General features: G+C 62.5%; 3 protein-coding genes across 4 annotated transcripts; 2 read left to right on the forward strand and 1 right to left on the reverse strand.

The window, feature by feature from the left end:
* Positions 1-26: 26 nt before the first annotated feature.
* Positions 27-2554, forward strand: SPAG7 (sperm associated antigen 7). Of its 2 annotated transcripts, none has more exons than XM_090055828.1 (7): positions 27-185; positions 406-473; positions 580-638; positions 782-866; positions 1141-1230; positions 1752-1908; positions 2015-2554. In XM_090055828.1, exons 1-7 carry the CDS (start codon positions 95-97, stop codon positions 2131-2133), a joined length of 669 nt encoding a protein of 222 aa, XP_089911954.1. In that variant the 5' UTR covers positions 27-94; the 3' UTR covers positions 2134-2554. The 2 variants fall into 2 exon arrangements, with proteins under 2 accessions (XP_089911954.1, XP_089911953.1); XM_090055827.1 differs by having other exon boundaries at positions 28-185; positions 550-638.
* Positions 2555-2707: 153 nt separating this feature from the next.
* On the reverse strand, positions 2708-10168 carry ENO3 (enolase 3). Its single transcript, XM_090055717.1, has 12 exons — positions 10099-10168; positions 9331-9418; positions 9087-9182; positions 7166-7224; positions 7007-7076; positions 6223-6356; positions 5799-6021; positions 4386-4583; positions 3831-4032; positions 3265-3373; positions 3015-3073; positions 2708-2881 (listed from the first exon to the last, which is right to left on the reverse strand). Exons 2-12 carry the CDS (start codon positions 9413-9415, stop codon positions 2812-2814), a joined length of 1305 nt encoding a protein of 434 aa, XP_089911843.1. The 5' UTR covers positions 9416-9418; positions 10099-10168; the 3' UTR covers positions 2708-2811.
* Positions 10169-13304: 3136 nt separating this feature from the next.
* PFN1 (profilin 1) lies at positions 13305-16438 on the forward strand. Its single transcript, XM_090055815.1, has 3 exons — positions 13305-13531; positions 15722-15911; positions 16292-16438. Exons 1-3 carry the CDS (start codon positions 13403-13405, stop codon positions 16387-16389), a joined length of 417 nt encoding a protein of 138 aa, XP_089911941.1. The 5' UTR covers positions 13305-13402; the 3' UTR covers positions 16390-16438.
* The last annotated feature ends 112 nt before the right edge of the window (positions 16439-16550 follow it).

The following is a 16550-nucleotide window of genomic DNA, read 5'->3' on the forward strand; positions in this document are numbered from 1 at the left end:
GAAGGGGCGTGCCTAACGGGCCCCGACGGGGTTGTACCTGTTCTTCCGGCGGATTCCGGAAGAGGCGGGGCCCACGGGCAGGGGCGGGGCCAAGATGGCGGAGCTGGACCTCCTGGGCTCCATCCTCAGCGCCATGGAGCGGCCGCCGGGACTGGGCGACCAGGAGGCGCGGCGCCGGGCCAGGGGTCAGGGGTCCAGGCGGGGGCGACCTGCGGGGGCCGGGCTCTAAATAGCAGCACGGGGGGGGTCGCGGGAGCCTGGCTATAAATAGAAGCGGGGGAGGGGCCGCGGAGGCTGGGCTGTAGGTAGCGGCAAGGGGGCCTGCAGGGACGAGTTCCCTCCCTCCCACACCCCCCCCCCCGGGGATCTCGGCGCCCGCTGACGCGTGCCCCCCACGTCCCGCAGAGGAGGCCGCACGGCTGCGGACGCTGCAGGAACAGGACAAGCGGCACAAGGCCGAGTTCCGCAAGCGGGTGAGTGCCCCCCCGTGTCCCCCGCCCCCCCCCCGCAAATGTCCCCGAGCAGCTGTGACCCCCCCTGCCCCCCCAGATGGAGCATGAGGTGTCTGACTTCATCCAGGATAGCGCAGAGCCACGGCGCCGCTTCGCCCCCATGAGCAAGATCGAGCGCAGCATCCTGTGAGTGGAATGGCTGGGGCGGCAACGGATATAGCCCCAGGCCCGGCCATAGGGGTCATTCTACTGCCTGGGACCCTGCATCTGGAGGTGCCCCCTAAGGGCGTAGCAGTTATGGGGGTATCATTAGTTGTCTTCTCCTGCAGGCATGACGTGGTGGAGGTGGCCGGGCTGAGCTCCTTCTCCTTTGGTGATGATGAGGACACGCGTTACGTCATGGTCTTCAAGAAGGTGAGGGCCCCCACCGCCTGCACCCTGCAGGGAACTCAGACATCCACCCCCCACTTGGATGCTAAGTGTCCAGGCCCCCAGAGGTCCAGAGACCCCCACGTCAGGAAGCCAGGCCTCTGGGACACTCCCCACAGAGAGCCCAGGAGGACCCAGGTGTCCAGACTCCCGCCCCCTCTCCCCAGCCTTCTTCCGTCCCCTGAGGACCTGGGCATTTGGGCCCCCTGCCTCCTTCCCCCAGTCCTCAAGGACCCAGGCATCCATGCCACCCCTGCAGGAGTTCGCTCCGTCGGACGAGGAATTGGAGGCCTATCGCCGTGGTGAGGAGTGGGACCCGCAGCGTGCTGAGGAGAAGCGCCGCCTCCGGGTACAAGGGCAGGGCTTGGGGCTGGGGGTTGCACTCCTCTGGGGTGGGGGGGCTGGAGGAGGCAGGGTCTAAGGAGTGGGCAGGGCTTCTTGCTCCTAAGGGGTGGGGCTTTGTGTAGAGGTGGAGTCTCTGCATGTGGGGGTGGGGCTTTTCAGCTGGGTGTCAAGTGGTGTGACTTCAGGAGGGCAGGGCTTATGGGTGAGGCTGGATATGTCTTAAAGGAGCAACATCTCTCAAAAGTATTTGTGGCTGGCACTGGCTCCCCATAGGTTCCCCCTGAGAGGGGGCAGGGCAGGGCTCAGAGGTCTTTTTAAAGGAAGTGGGTGGGTGGAGCTCAGAGGTCTTTGGCCTTAAAGCAACAGGACTCCCCATAGGTTCTTTGGGTGGGTGGAGGTCAGGAGTCTTGGTCCTTAAAGGGGCTACATCCCTCAGCAGTAGCAAGACTCAGCAGGCTCCCACCAGGGGTGGATCTCTACCCAAAGTGGTGGATCCTGATGAAGCTTCTCCCCCTTGCCCGGTAGGAGGCAGCGGCCCGGGAGGCAGCACTGGAGGCAGCTCGGGGGCCAGTGGTTGTGAGTCCCCAGCACGACTACAAGGACAAGTACAGCCACCTCATTGGCACAGGTGGCGGGAAGGGTGCTGCCCACGCCATGGAAGCCAACAAGGCCTACGGCTGCGGTGAGCCCCTCCCAGATGCTTGGGTCTCTGGGGTTGGGGGGAATAGGAACCCGGACCCTGGCTGCCTGGGTCCCAACCACCCTCTTTCCTCCCCCTACTCCTCCAGTGCCCGTGGCCAACAAGCGGGACACGCGCTCCATCGAGGAGGCTATGAACGAAATCCGTGCCAAGAAGCGGCTGCGGCAGTCTGAGGATGACACAGCGGGCACCCCTGCACCCCCCTAGAGCCCAGGGGGGTGGCCGGGGGACCCCTCAGGAAGTGGGGGGGCTTAAGGGCCTTGTTAAATATGCTGCTATGTCAGGACTCCTCTAGGGGGCAGGGTGGGGGAAGGAGACCTCCCCCCAGTTCCTTGGGTGGGGGCGTTATGTGGATTTTAATTGGTTTTAGTGGCTCTGTAAGTGCTGGGCAGGGGGTTGAATGACATACTGGGGAGTGAGGGGTTAAATGGGGTAGTGTCTGGAGGAGGGGGCAGAGTCTAGTCCACAATGTGGGGCTTGGCGCTCTCCCCTCACCCCACCAGGGTACAAGGGGGTCCCTGTGTAGGTTTGAGTGGGGGGGATCCCTTTTACATGCTGATTAGGGGGTGAGGCTTAGAAGGCCAGACTCTGCTGTATTGACCCCAGTAAATGACCTGTTTTACCATGACCTCTGACCTGTCTGTGTCATCAATTGGGGGGACCCTAGCTATAGGCACCCACTCATAACTCCTTTGCCAAACTGGGAAGAGAGCCAGGTGTCTAAGCCCCTTCCCTCCAGAGAACCCAGGTATCGCCCCCAAAGAACCACACAGGACTGCACTCAGTTCCAGGTGTCTTTATTCAGCATGGGGAGGGGCTGCTGGTACCGATGTGGGGGGGTCAGGCTGCCCCCCCCTCCGCCTCCTGGGTGGGGGTCCTGGGCTCTCACTTGGCCAGGGGGTTGCGGAACTTGCGGCCAGCAAAGTGTGCCTTGTCACCCAGCTCCTCCTCGATCCTGGGGGACAGCAGAGTCAGGACTGGGCCCTGTCAGGGTAACACCCCCTCCCCCAAATCTCTTCCCATGATTGGGCCCGACAGAGAAGCCAGGCCCTGCCCCCTCCAGGATGAGGCCCCACCCTGGTCGGTACCTGAGGATCTGGTTGTACTTCGCCAGGCGCTCAGAGCGGCAGGGGGCGCCTGTCTTGATCTGCAGAGAGTGGGGAAAGAGTTAAGGGGGCGAGTCCTGGAGAAGAGGCAGGGCTTAGGCTGGGTGTTGAGGGGCTGTGGCTGAGGCACCCAAAGACTTAAGTAGGTGCGGAGCCAAGACAGGGTTAGGGCCCATTTGTAGGGTGAAGAGGTAGTGCAGGGGGCAAGGCCGGCTGAGGGGGTGGGGCTCACCTGCCCAGTGCAGAGCCCCACCACCAGGTCAGCGATGAAGGTGTCCTCAGTTTCTCCTGAGCGGTGACTGACCATCACACCCCAGCCGTGGCTCTGTGCCAGCTTGCACCTGTGGGGCGGGAGGATGAGAACCCATGTATCCACACCCAGCCCTGTGGCCTCCTGGCCCCATCCTGGCTCCCTGTGGGTAAGGACTGCAGGCATCTGGGCTCCCCTCCCCTCCCAGACAGCCCCAGTGTCTGCCCCCATCACCCTAGCAAAGAAGGAACCCAGGGATCCATGCTCTGCCCCCCACCCACCCTGCAACAAGGAGACCCGGTTACCCAGAGCCACCGGGGGAAAGGGACCCAGGGGTCCAGGCCCCCTGCTGCAATGTGAAAGAACCCAGGATGGCTGGAGCAGGAGACCCAGGTGTCCACCTCTCCAACAAGGAGGGAACCCAGGCCTCCGCTCTCCCCTCCCCCTGCAACAAGGGACCTAGATGTCCAAACCCCCCAGGAAGGATGGGACCCAGGCATCCAGGGGAGCAGCAAGGAAGGGACCCAGGTGGATGGGGGGACACTCACGCCTGCACAGACTCGGTGACAGAGCCAATCTGGTTGACCTTGAGCAGGAGGCAGTTGCAGGCCTTGGCCTCAGCTGCACGCTGGATGCGCTTGGGGTTGGTGACTGTCAGGTCGTCACCGACCACCTGGATTGGAACCAGCGGCAGGAATCTGCTCCAGGCTGCCCAGTCATCCTGATCAAATGGGTCTTCGATCGACACCACTGCAGGAGCACGGGGTCAAGGACCCAGGCATCCCAAGAACCCAGGAATCCAGGATTCCCGACCCCCTGCACCCTAACAGGGATCCAAGGCACCCGAGGGGCCTGGGTGTCCTGAGAACCCAGGTGTCAAAGCATCCAGATCCCACTCCCCCCCAGAACTGGGATGGAACCCAGACGGTTGGGCTCCCAGGGCCCAGAGCACCCAAGTGTCCAGGGAACCCAGATGTCCAGGACTCCCCCTGAGCAGGGAACACAGACATCCAGCCCCCACCCCCACAGGGGACCCAGCCATCTGGTCCCCCAGCATACCCCCCACCCCTCTCTGCCCCCTAAGACCCGAGTGTCCAACTGACCGGGGTAGTGTTGCACAAAGCTCTGGTAGAGCTGCCCCAGCTGCTCGCCCGTGATGAGCCGTGTGGCATCTGGTGGTGACTTGAAGTCCAGGTCGTACTTGCCGTCGCGGTGGAACTCGGAGGCTGCCACGTCCATGCCAATGACCACCTGGTCTGTGCGCCCGGCTGCTGCAATGGCTGCTTTTAGCAGCTCCAGTGCTGCAGGGGGGTGGGGTACATTAGGGACCACTGAGACACACCCCAGAGCGAGCTGCATTCACCACCTGTTGTACCTGGCTTGTGGCACCTACTCCAGAGCCAGCCACATCCACTACCTGTTGTACCTGGCCTCCACCCAGGAGCCAGCCATATCCGAGCCTGTTCTACCCACCCCAGTGCCAGCTGCATCCAGGACCCGTTCAACCCACCCCAGAGCCAGCCACATCCAGGTCCTGCGCTATCCAGCTCTGCTGCAGACCCAGCACCATCTACAGCCTGTTATACTTGGCCTCTGGTGCCTACCCCAGAGCTAACTGCATTTACAGCTTGTTGTACCTAGCCACCAGGGCCCCCCCAGAGCCAGCTGCGCTGAGGAAGGACCTGTCCCACTCACCTGAGAGCCAGCCGCATCCACCACTTTGTTCTACCCACTGCAGAGCCAGCTGCATCTACTCTTATTATACCCTCTTATACTCTAGCACCTATCCCAGAGCCAGCTACCTCAGGGACCCCTTGGACGTACCCCAGAACCAGCTTCATCCAGGCCCTGTTCTATCCAGCTCTGCCCCAGAGTCAGCTGCATCTAGAGCCTGTTCTACCCAGCCCCTGGTGCCCACCCCAGAGCCAGCTGCATCTAGACCCTTCTACATGAACCCCTTAGACCTGCCCCAGAGCCAGCCACACCTACAGCCCGTTCTACCCAGCCATGAAGCCCCCACCTCCAGCCAGCGGCATCCAGGCACCGTGACCTTCCTATCTCCTTGCCCTTCTCTCCCAGCTCTAGTTTCGGGGCTAAATCTGGCAGCCGGGGGCGGGGGGAGGGGTGCAGAAACCCGACCCAGAGCTCAAAGCAGCTGCATCCACCTCAGCCACTCCTCTCGGGTCACAGAGAAGGGCAAGGAGTCAGACCCTGGTGTCCAGGCTCCCAGATTCACCCCCCCCACACGCACACACAAAAATGTCCTGCCTTTTATGAGCTGGAGGAAATGCAGGCATCCAGCTCTAACACCTCTCCCCTCCCCCCAGTCCAGAAAGAACCAAGGTGTCCAGGCTCCCATAATGCTCCCATGCTCCCTTCTGGATGGGGGACACCCAGGTGTCCTGGCTGTTAGCTTCTCTTGCCCTTAAACCCCCCAGATCCAGATAGAACCAAGGCATCCGGGACCTGGTTCCCAGCACACCCCACAGCCCCAGGGAACCCAGGCATCTGGGCACCTTCATTGTTGTCGAGGATGTTGGGGGCGAAGCCACCCTCATCACCCACGTTGGTGGCGTCCTTGCCGTACTTGGCCTTGATGACAGCCTTAAGGTGGTGGTAGACCTCGGCGCCTGTGCGCAGCGCCTCTGCAAAGCTGCTGGCGCCCACTGGCAGGATCATGAACTCCTGCATGGCGAGCTTGTTCCCCGCATGTGAGCCCCCGTTGATCACATTGAAGGCCTAGGGGGTGGGGGGACACGGGCTGGGACCTGCTGGCCAGGGAACCCATGTGTCCAGGCTCCCCACCAGGACCCAGAAAAAACAGGCACCCGGCTTGTTGGTTCTCACCACTCCCCTCCCCACCAGGCCCTCCATGCCCAGAGAACCAAGGTGCCTGTCCCCCACTCCTAGCAGCAGGGACCCCAGGCGTCCAGCACTTACTGGCACAGGCAGGACGAGTTGGGCATTGCCAGCCAGGTCAGCGATGTGACGGTAAAGGGGGACGCCCTTCTCAGCGGCACCTGCCTTGCACACGGCCAGTGACACCCCCAGGATGGCATTCGCCCCAAACTTGGCTGGGGGAGGAAGGGGGTGTTGATCAGAGCCCCTGTTAAACCCAGATGCTGGCCTCCCCCAGAGCTAGGTGCAACCAGGCCCCGTTACACCCAACTTGGCCCCTAAAGCTAGGGGCATCCAGGCCCTGTTACACCCAACCCAGCCCCCCAGAGCTGGGTGCATCCAAGCCCTGTTACACCCAGCCCAGCCCAGCCCCCCTAGAGCTGGCTGCATCTGGATCTGTTCTACACAACCTGGCCCCAAAGAGCTGGCTGCATCTGCGACCTGTTACACCCAGATCGGCCCCCCAGACCTGGGCACATCTGAGCCCTGTTACACCCAGCCCCGCCCCCCAGACCTGGCTGCATCCAGGCTTGTTCTAACCAGCCCAGCTCCGCAGAGCTGGGCGCATCTGGGCCCCATTACACCCAGTCCAGGCCCCCAGAGCTGGCTGCATCTGGGTCTCTTCTACCCAGCCCCCCCAGAGCTGGGCACATACGGACCCTGTTACCCCCAGCCTGACTCCCTAGAACTGTGCGCATCCAGGCCCTGTTCTACCCAGCTTGCACCCCGCTGAGAGCCAGCTGCAGCAGGGACCTGAGGTGACTGTGGGACAATGTTGGGGGGTCCTGAGAGGAGGTTTGTATGGGGGGGTTGTGGTCTCACTCACATTTGTTCTCAGTCCCATCCAAATCGATCATGAATTTGTCGATCTTCTCCTGATCCACCACACTGAATTTCTGGTGGGGGTGGGGAAATGGGCGATCACTGGGAGGCTGATTCCACCCCAGTCCCACCCCCCTCGTAGAGTCCCGGAGCCCCCTATCACCTTCTCAAGCAGGGCTGGGGTGATGGTCTTGTTGATGTGGTCGACAGCCTTCAACACCCCTGGGGGGGACACATGGGGATGGGGTGAGTCAGAGAACCCAGGCATCCAGGCCCCCAGCCCCTCTGCACTCCCCCCAGCCCCCTCCCCTCCCCTCTCAGGGAGCCCAGGCATCTGGGCTCTGGGAGTCAAGGAAGGGGTCTGGAATGGAGGGTCCAAAGTTTTACTTTAATTAATGAATCAGTTTGCTTAATGAACCAACTGATGATGGGGCGGGGCCAACCTGGGGTCACACACCTAAGTTGGTTGTGGTCTCTGGGTCAACCAATGAGCCGGCAGTTGCTATGGCAACTCCAAGCAACCACCTGGTCACCCATCCTCCCCACTGACCACCCAGCTAGACCCCCACCCACCCAAATAAGCAACTAACCAACCACCCACTGACCCATCCAACCAACCAACCACCCATCCAACCGACCAACCATCTAACCAATCCCACAGCCACCTACCCATCCAACCAAAAAGCCAGTCCCCCACCATCCAACTAATCAACCAATAGCCTACCAAATCACCCACCCATCCACCCAACTAACCACCCAACACACTGACCTACCAACCCCCCATCCATCCACCCAACTAATCAACCAGCTCCCCACTCATTCAACTAACCACCCACCCAATTAACAAACCAACAAATAACTACTCATCCACCCATCCAACCAACTACCCAAGCAAATTAACCAACCAGTCCCCCACCCACCTATCAAACTAACCACCCAACCAACCAGTCCTCCACCCACCCACTTAACTACTCATCCACCCATCCAACCAACTATCCAAGCAAATTAACCAATCAGTCCCCCACCCACCTATCAAACTAACCACCCAACCAACCAGTCCTCCACCCACCCACTTACCCACCTATCTGACTAACCGACCAATCCCCCACCCACCCACCTATCCATCCAACCAACTAACCACCCACTCAACCAACCACCCTCCCACCCAACTAGTCAGCTGTGTCCATCACCAGCTCTACCCAATGACCAAGTCAATGTGGGCTACCAACTGCATTGACCAAAGGGCTGATGAGGCAAAAGTTGCCCATAGCAACCACCCAATGGAAGAGCCACATCCCAGAGTCACTCATGTAGCCCAGCCATGGAGAGGGGTTATTTGTCAACCCACTATGGTGACAATGCCAGGCATGGCCACCATCCAATGGAATAGTTGAAGGAGTCACTCAGCTGACCAAAAGCCAATCAGAGGGAACCCTGGGGCGGCTCCAAGCCAATCAACCAGCCAATGGCCAATCATAGCAAGCATCCAGGACAGTCACTGACCAATGGAAGAGTCAATGGAGTCAACACACCAAATAATGAGCCAATGGTGGCCATAGTGGCTGTACAATGGAAGTCAATAATGTCACTCAACTGTGTCAACCAACCAGCCAATGGCTGGACACAGTGATCCCCTGAGACATCCCCTGGCCAAAGGAAGAGGCAGCAGGGTCAATGCACTGCACAATGAGCCACCATTAGTCCAAGTGACCGCCCAATGGAAGTCAACCATGTCATGCAACCATCTCAACCAACCACCAACAGTTGACCACAGTGACCGCCCAACATGTCCCCCAGCCAATGGAAGAGTCCAGTGAGCCAAATGTTGGCCTCAGCGCCTGCCCAAGGGAAGTCAACAATGTCACTCAACCCTCATTACCAGCCAATGAGCTGCTTGGCCCCACCCCTTCTGCTGGTCCACCAATGGGTGAGTCACTTCTCTCAGCCAATCAGGGTGGCCCAGAGCATGCCCTTGGGTCCCACTGACATGGGGTACCTGCCCCACCTGCCCACAGAAGACCCAACCTGGGAGTCTGTGGGGGGTCATGACCCCTATGGTCCCACCCCCACCCTGCCCAGCTCACCTTTGCCCAGGTACCGGCTCTTGTCCCCGTCGCGCAGCTCCAGCGCCTCGTAGATGCCTGTGGAGGCGCCGCTGGGCACCGCGGCCCGGAACCGCCCTGGGGGCAGAGGGCATGTGGGTGCCCGGTGCCCCTCACTCCCAACATGCAGCCCCTGCCCCTCAGCCCTACTGATGCCCTTCACTTCTGACCCATTGCCCCCCGGTGCCTCTCACTCCTGACCCGCAAGCCCCAGGCCCCTACTCACCCTTGGCTGTGTGCAGGTCGACTTCCACCGTGGGGTTCCCACGGGAGTCCAGGATCTCACGGGCATGGATCTTCTGGATGGACATGGCCTGTGGAGTGGGGGGGAGTGGGGGGAAAGTGGGAGAACAAGGGGGTGGCTGGAGGGAACCCAGGTGTCCTGGCTCCAAGCCCCCCCCGCTCTCACACTCCAGCCCCCTCCCCTCCCAGAGAACCCAGGTGTCTGGGCACCCAGCTGGGCCCACCAAGGTCTATCCTGGGGAACACAGGTGTCTGGGCTGTAGGACCCAAGGAAGGGGTTGGGCCCTGTGCCCCGGCCCCCTCCCAGTCTGGAAGCCACTGCCAGGGATAAAAATAGACTGGGTGGGAAGGAAAGGTCAAAGCTTCATGGGAGGTGGGAGGGCAGGAACCCACAGAGACCCCTGGCGCCCTTCACTCCCAACCCACAGCCCCCTGTCCCTCCTGCCCTGCCAGTGCCCCTCATTCCCAACCTGCAGGCCCCGCCTCCAGCAGTGCCCCTCATTCCCAATTCCCAGCCCTTGCCCCCCCAGTGCCCATCACTCCCAACCTACAGCCCCTGCCCCCCAGTCCAGGCAGTGCCCTTCACTCCCAACCTGCAGCCACTGTCCCCCCAGCCGTCCCAGTGCTCCTCACTCCAGACCAGTAGCCTCTGCCCCCCCCAGCCTTTCCAGTGCCCCTCACTCCCAAGCCACAGCCCCTGCTCCCCCAACCCTGCCAGTGTCCCTCACTCCCAACCCACAGCCTCACTCACTGGGGTATCTCCGGGTCGGGCTGACGGGTGCTGGGGCCAGAGTCATCTCGTCCTTTATACCGCCCCACACACCTCCCCACCCCGCCCCCATGACACTGAGACAGGCCTTGGCACCCGCTCTGGAATGTGGCCCCTCCCCACCTGGCAAGGGGGATGGGAGGGGCTGAACCCAGGCATCCAGGCTCCCAGCTCCAAGGCTGCGCCCCCCACCACAGCAGGGAAAGAACCCATGCATCCAGGCTGCTGGGTTCTCTGCACCTTCCCCACCCCACAACCCTCCCTGGGCACCTGGGTTCTGCGCCTACCTGTGAGGTTTCAGGTGCCCTGGCTCTATGTCTGCAGGTTGGTCCTGGGCACCGGGGTTCTCTGCCCCCCGCTCCATCCTGGGCACTGGGGTTCTCTGGGTTTCCCACCCCATCCAGACGCCTGGGTTCTTATGTGGGTCTTGAACACCTGGGTTTTCTGGGGGGCCCAGACACCTGGGGTTTGGCTGTGTGCAGGTCATGGACACCTGTGTTCTCTGTCGCCCCCCACCTTGGTTGGGGCATGTGGGTTCCCTGTGTGACCCCAGGCCCCTGACTCCTGAGTTCTCTGTGCCCACCAGCCCCAAGCTCTTGGGGTCTCTGTGCCCCCCCACATCCTCCTAGACACCCAGGTCCTCTGGGTGTGTGTGTCCTGGATGCCTGGGTTCCCTGTGCCCCCACCCCTCCCCGGTCTATCTTTAGACCTGCTGGGGGCAGTAAAGGTCGGGCCCATTCCCGGGAAAGGGCAGTGGAAACCTGAACCCAAGTGGGGGCTGATGGGATATGGGGGGGGGGGTGCTCCCGCAGAGAACTCGAGGCAGCCCCCATGGAGAGGTCAGGACACTTGGGTTCTCATGGGTGGGGGGACTTTGGGGCCCAGACACCTGTGTTTTTTGTGGGGGGAGGTAATGGTAAGAGCACAGGGTAGGAGCCCAGACACCAGGGTGGTCGGGGGCCCGGACGCGTGGGTTCTCTGGGAGTGTGTGGGGGGTAAAGGTGAGAGCAGGGGGTGGGAGCTGGGGCACGGGGTTCTCTGTAGGGAAGGGCTCTGGGGGTAGCCCGGACACCTGGCTTCCCTGGCAGGGAAAAGTGGGGCTCAGAGCTCGGATGCCTTGGTTCTCTGGGGAGTGAAAGCAGGGTGGGGCTGGCCCCCGACGCACTGGTTGTCCGGGGGGGGGGGGGTCATAGGCCCCCTCGTGGCTGCAGACGGGATCACTCCCTTCTGGCCCCTCCTAGAGGGCAGGGGCCCAGGGCACGATCCAGGGGTCAATCCTGGGTCTTTCCTGGGGTCCCAGGGAGGCAAGGGAGAGCCTGTGGGGGGGGCACAGCAGGGGCCCCAGGGCCTGTTTTAGGCTGTGAACCCAGGTGTCCTGTCACCCAGGCCTGCCTAGAGCTGGAGGGAGCCAGGTGACACCCCTCCCCCAGAGCAGGCAGGGAGCCCAGGCGTCGGGTGGGGAGGGCATGCGCATGTCACGGTGTCTGGAGCCTCCCCGCGCCGCCACACGCGTGAGTCACAGCCTCACCCCTCCCAGGCCTGCCGGCTTCTCACAGTGCCCTGGGGTTCCCGCCAAGCTCCCCTCTCCCCACCCATCCTTCGTAAGCCCCCTACCCTGGGACCTGGCATTTGCTACCCACAATGCCCTGGGGCTCCCACCAGGCCCCCACAATGCTCTGTACTGTGGTCCCCCCCACACCCACAGTGACCCAGGGCCTAGCACCACCTACCCACAATGCCCTGGGGTCTATCTCCCCTACCCAGGGTGCCCCGGGGCTCCTGGCAAGCCCCCCAATCCTTGTTTCCCACAACCCCCTGGGCCCTGGCACCCCCTACCCACAATGCCCCGAGGCTCCCGCCAATTCCCCCCATCCCTAGCTACCCACAATGCCCTGGGGCCCCCTCCCCCAGGGGTTGCTATAGGCACCGGTTGTGTCACACACTTCCCCACTTCCCCTGCCCGGGGGGCGTCACACCCTGGGTTCCCTCCTGGGGGGAGTAGGACCCAGATGGGGGGAGGGGGGTCTACCCCGCCCAGCCCCACCCCAGAACTGGCTGCATGGGGGGGGAGGGTCCAGACAGGAAGTGACGTTTTCCCCTCCCGCCCTGCAAAAGTTTTTGCAGAGGAAGAAAGTTTTTTTCCTCCGTGTTCCTCCGCCGGAAAAAGTAGTCCCCTCCCGGCAGTGACGTGTCAGGGCGGGGCCAGCCAATGGGAGCGCGCCAGGCCTGACGGAGCCCCGCCCCCTGGTCCAGGCAGGGCGGGGCCTGCCCCTCCTCCATGTGGGATTGCACATGTGTGTGCAGTTACACACACGTGTGCACAGCTCTGCCCCATGTCGGATTGCTCGTGTGTGCCATTGCACACGTGTGTGCACAACTGTGCCCTCTGGGTGAGATTGGTCATGCGTGTGCAGTTGCACATGTGTGTGCACATCTGCCCCCCCCGTGGGTTGCGTGTTCTCCTGGGGGCTGCATACTGCGGGGGGGGCCACACTTGTGTTGCACAAGGCACCAGGAGGCAAGCCTGTTGCACATGCGTGTGCTTCCAGGCATGTGCATCTCCACCTGCATGTGGGGCTGGCCCACACGTGTGGCTGAGCGTGTGCTTTTCTTGCAGCCCTGCAGGCATCACATACAGCTCTTGTGTGAGCCTTGTGCACACACGTGTTCGACTTCCCTCCACAGAAGCTGGCATACAGCAGTGGACACTTGTATGTGCATCCGCCACACCTGGTCCCATCCCCCCCTCCTGTGACACGCCCATCATCAACCCCCCCCATGAACATGCAGCACGTCTTTGCACACTTGCATGTGAGCATGTGTAACACACCTGTGGGTTCACATATCATGTAACACTGGCACACGGGTACATATAACAAGACCATAGGCACATGTATTATGCCCATGGACACACGTATCACCCAGGGGGCCCACTGTCATGCTCCTGGAGGGTGGCAATACCCCATTCCCTGCACCCCTCTTCTTTGCACAGGGGGGCACTTTGTGCTTCCTCCGTTTACACGGGGGGGGCTTCACTCCCTCTTCCTTTGCACGGGGGAGCATTTTGCTTTGCACAGGTGGGCCCCTCCCTTTGCACGGGGGGGCCCTTCGCTCCCCCTCCCTTTGCAAAGTAGACCCGATTCCAGGCGGGGGGGCGCGGAGGGATCCAGCTCCGCCCCGGGGGGGGGGGGGTCCCTATGTAGCCGCCGCCGCGGGGGCCCGGCCCGCACTCTGCTCCAGCCCGCCCCGCCGGGTCTTCGCGCCGCCGCCGCCCGCAGCCGCAGCCATGAGCGGGTGGAGCTGCTACATCGACAACCTCATGGCGGACGGGACGTGCCAGGACGCGGCCATCGTGGCTAAGGACGGGGCGGCGGTCTGGGCCGCCACCCCCGGCAAGATCTTAATCAACATCACGGTACAGGGCGGCGGGGGCACGTGGACGGGGGCTTCGCTGGGGGAGGGGCAGGATGCAGGCTGGAGCGGGGCTGCCAGGAGGGAAGGGTAAGGAGGGGGTGAATTGCAAACGGGGGGGGCTACAGGCACGTGCATAGCGGCGGGGGAAGGATGCAGGGTAAAAGCGTGGCGCGTCGCGTCGCGTCGCGGAGGGCGGCCAGGAGGAAAGAGTTGGGGGGGGACTGCAAAAACGAGAGGGTCCAGAGGCACGTGTATGGGGAGAGGCATGCACGCTGCCGGGCGGGGGGTGGGTACAAAGGGCGGGCAGGGGGCCGCCAGGAGGAAGGGGAGACCTGAACTGCAAAATCGGGGGGCTGCTAGGCCGGGGGAAGAATGCATGCCAGAGCGGGTGGGGGCCGGAGCCGTGAGGAGGAAAGGGGAAGAGGGCCGTGTTGCAAAAACGGGGGGGCCTGGCGGGCAGTATGCATGCCTGAGCGCGGGGGGCGCCAGGAGGAGCGGGCGAGGGTCCCCAGACACGTGCGTGGGGGCGGGGCAGCCCCTCGACTGGGGGGATGGGGGGCGGTTTCCTGGGCATCATTTCCGGTGGGGAGGCAGCCCCCCATCTGCCCCTGGAAGGGGTTGTTCCTGGACCGGAAGAGGCCCTAGGTGGGGGAGGGGCAGCCCTAGGGACCACTTCCGGTCCCCCCAAGGAAGCCAAAACCACTTCCTCTTGCAGCCACCCCCCCACTTCCTGGTTGCTGTGCAAACTTCTACCCCACCTCCCCCTGGGAAGTGACAGGAGGGTCTGTGGAGTGGGTGTCCTGCTGGGGTAACTTGGGGGGTGATGGGGACAGAAAGGGTAGGAACTAGGGGCAAAAGTGGGTGTTTGGGGACATAAGGGTCAAAAGTGTATCTGAGGGGGCAAAAGGGGTGTTTGGGTGTAAGGGAAGGTCACTGAGAGCATTACGAGGAAAGAGGAGTATTTGGGGTAAGGGGTGTTTGGGGGTACTGGACGAAAGGGGCAGTTGGGGTGGTTCGGGGATAAAAGGGGTGTTTGGTGGTAAAAGAGGGGTACTTTGGGGTGTACTGGGGTAAAGGGTAGGAAGCGGTTTTGAGGTAAACTGGGGTAGTTAGGGCATGTAGGAGTAATAGGGTATAGTGGGGGCACAGAGGGGGGTGTTTGGAGTATATAGGGCAGGGGGGGCCCTGGAGGTATGGGGGGGCTGCATTCCACAGACCAACAGGGAAAATTTCCCTCCTCCACTTCTGCCTCCAGGCCCTTAAGGAACTTCCTGCTTCTAGATTCCTGCCCCCCCCCCCAACCTGGGTCCCTTGCAGGGGGTGGGGGCTGCCTGTGCCAGACCAGCCCTCCCCAACACCTGGGTTTCTTGGGTGGGATGGTTATGATCCCAACTAGGCCTGGCTGCCCCCCACAACTTCCCGGATACCTGGGTTCTGGGGGGGCAGTGGAAAGAACCCAGGCATTTCGGCTCCTGGCTCCCCCCTGCCTGCCACGTCCCCTGGGTCCCGCCCACCTGCCCAGCTTTGCCCTTTTTTGGGGGTTTTGGGCCCAATTTGCAGCTGGGCGTGGCCAGGCCTCTCCCTACCCCTTGGTGGGGGTTTGGGGAGCCCCCAGACCTCCATCTTTATGTAGGCTTGAGCCCCCCCCCAGCCTGGATGCCTGGGTTCTTTCCCCAGAGCTGGGTTTGCTGGGAGCTGGGACGCCTGGGTTCGCATTCCTGCCCCCCCACCCCTGGTGGAGCCCGATGCCAGGGTTCTTTCCCTCTCTCTCAATGCTGAAATATGCCCCAAATGCAGCCCCTCCCACTGCACCCCCCCAGGTGTTGGGGGAATGGGGTCAGATAATAGGGGGATTGTTTGGGCCCAGCTGTTCTGCTCCAGCTGTCCCCCTCCCCCACTCCAGCCACAGATGACCTCAGTAGCTCCACTGGGGGGGGGCAGCCTGGAGCCCTGGGTTCCCTCCCCAGCACTGGGTACCGGGACACCTGGGTCTGCCATTGGCACTGGGTATGGCCCGCGTTCTTTCCCTGGCTGGGATGCCTGGCTTCCTCCCTTGCCTGTGGGTGGGGCCTGCATGCCTGGCTCTCCATGGTGGGGGCTGGGAGCCCAGACACTCAGGTTCTGTGCGTGAGAGCAGGGGGGGGCCCTCGCACCCAGGTCCCGTGGCTGACCCCGCTTCCCCCTCCTGCAGCCGGCCGAGGTGAGCGTGCTGTTGTGCCTAGACCGGCAGTCACTGCTGGTGAATGGGGTAACACTGGGGGGGCAGAAGTGCTCCGTGATCCGTGACAGCCTATTGGTGGAAGGTGAATGCACCATGGACCTGCGCACCAAGAGCTCCGGTGGCCCCACCTACAATGTCACCATTGCCGTCACCAACAAGGGTGAGCCTGGGTTGGGGGGTGGAAGTGAGGGGGGGGCTGGGGGTTGGGAGTGAAGGGCACAAGCAGGGCCTGGGGGCAGGGGGTGAGGGGCAGCAGGCTTGGGGGCAGGCTGTAGGTTGGGAGGGGCACCAGCAGAGCCCGAGGTCCTGGATACCTACATTCTTTCCCACCCCCTTGGTCAGCAGCTGTTTATTTCCCTCCCCCCCTCATCTCCTTGGCAGCAGCTAGCTGCTAATTTGCCCCCACGGGGAACAGCTGCAGAGCAAAGGATCTAGTGGGGCTGGGAACCCCAATGCCTAGGTTCTCAGGGAGGGGAGGGGGCTGGGGGCTCAGAGCTTGGGTTCCCCACTGACTTCCCCCTTCCTCTCCCCCCCCCACAGCGATTGTGATAGTCATGGGCAAGGAGGGCATCCACGGCGGCTGCGTCAACAAGAAGTGCTATGAGATGGCCAATCACCTGCGGCGGTCCCAATATTGAGCCTGGCCCTGGCCCTGCCTCCTGCACCCATTGCTTTTCTCCTCCCCGCCCCCCCCCCCGCGGTACTACTGAGGTCAGCACCCTGTTCCTTCCCCAGCACCTCTGGGGTGAATCCCCCCCTCCACCACCCGCCTTGTGGCTGCCAAACCTGCCCTGGGGTT

Source organism: Crocodylus siamensis, chromosome 6 (genome assembly GCF_052110815.1).
Source record: "Crocodylus siamensis isolate JL-2025a chromosome 6, ASM5211081v1, whole genome shotgun sequence".
NCBI classification, from domain to species: domain Eukaryota; kingdom Metazoa; phylum Chordata; order Crocodylia; family Crocodylidae; genus Crocodylus; species Crocodylus siamensis.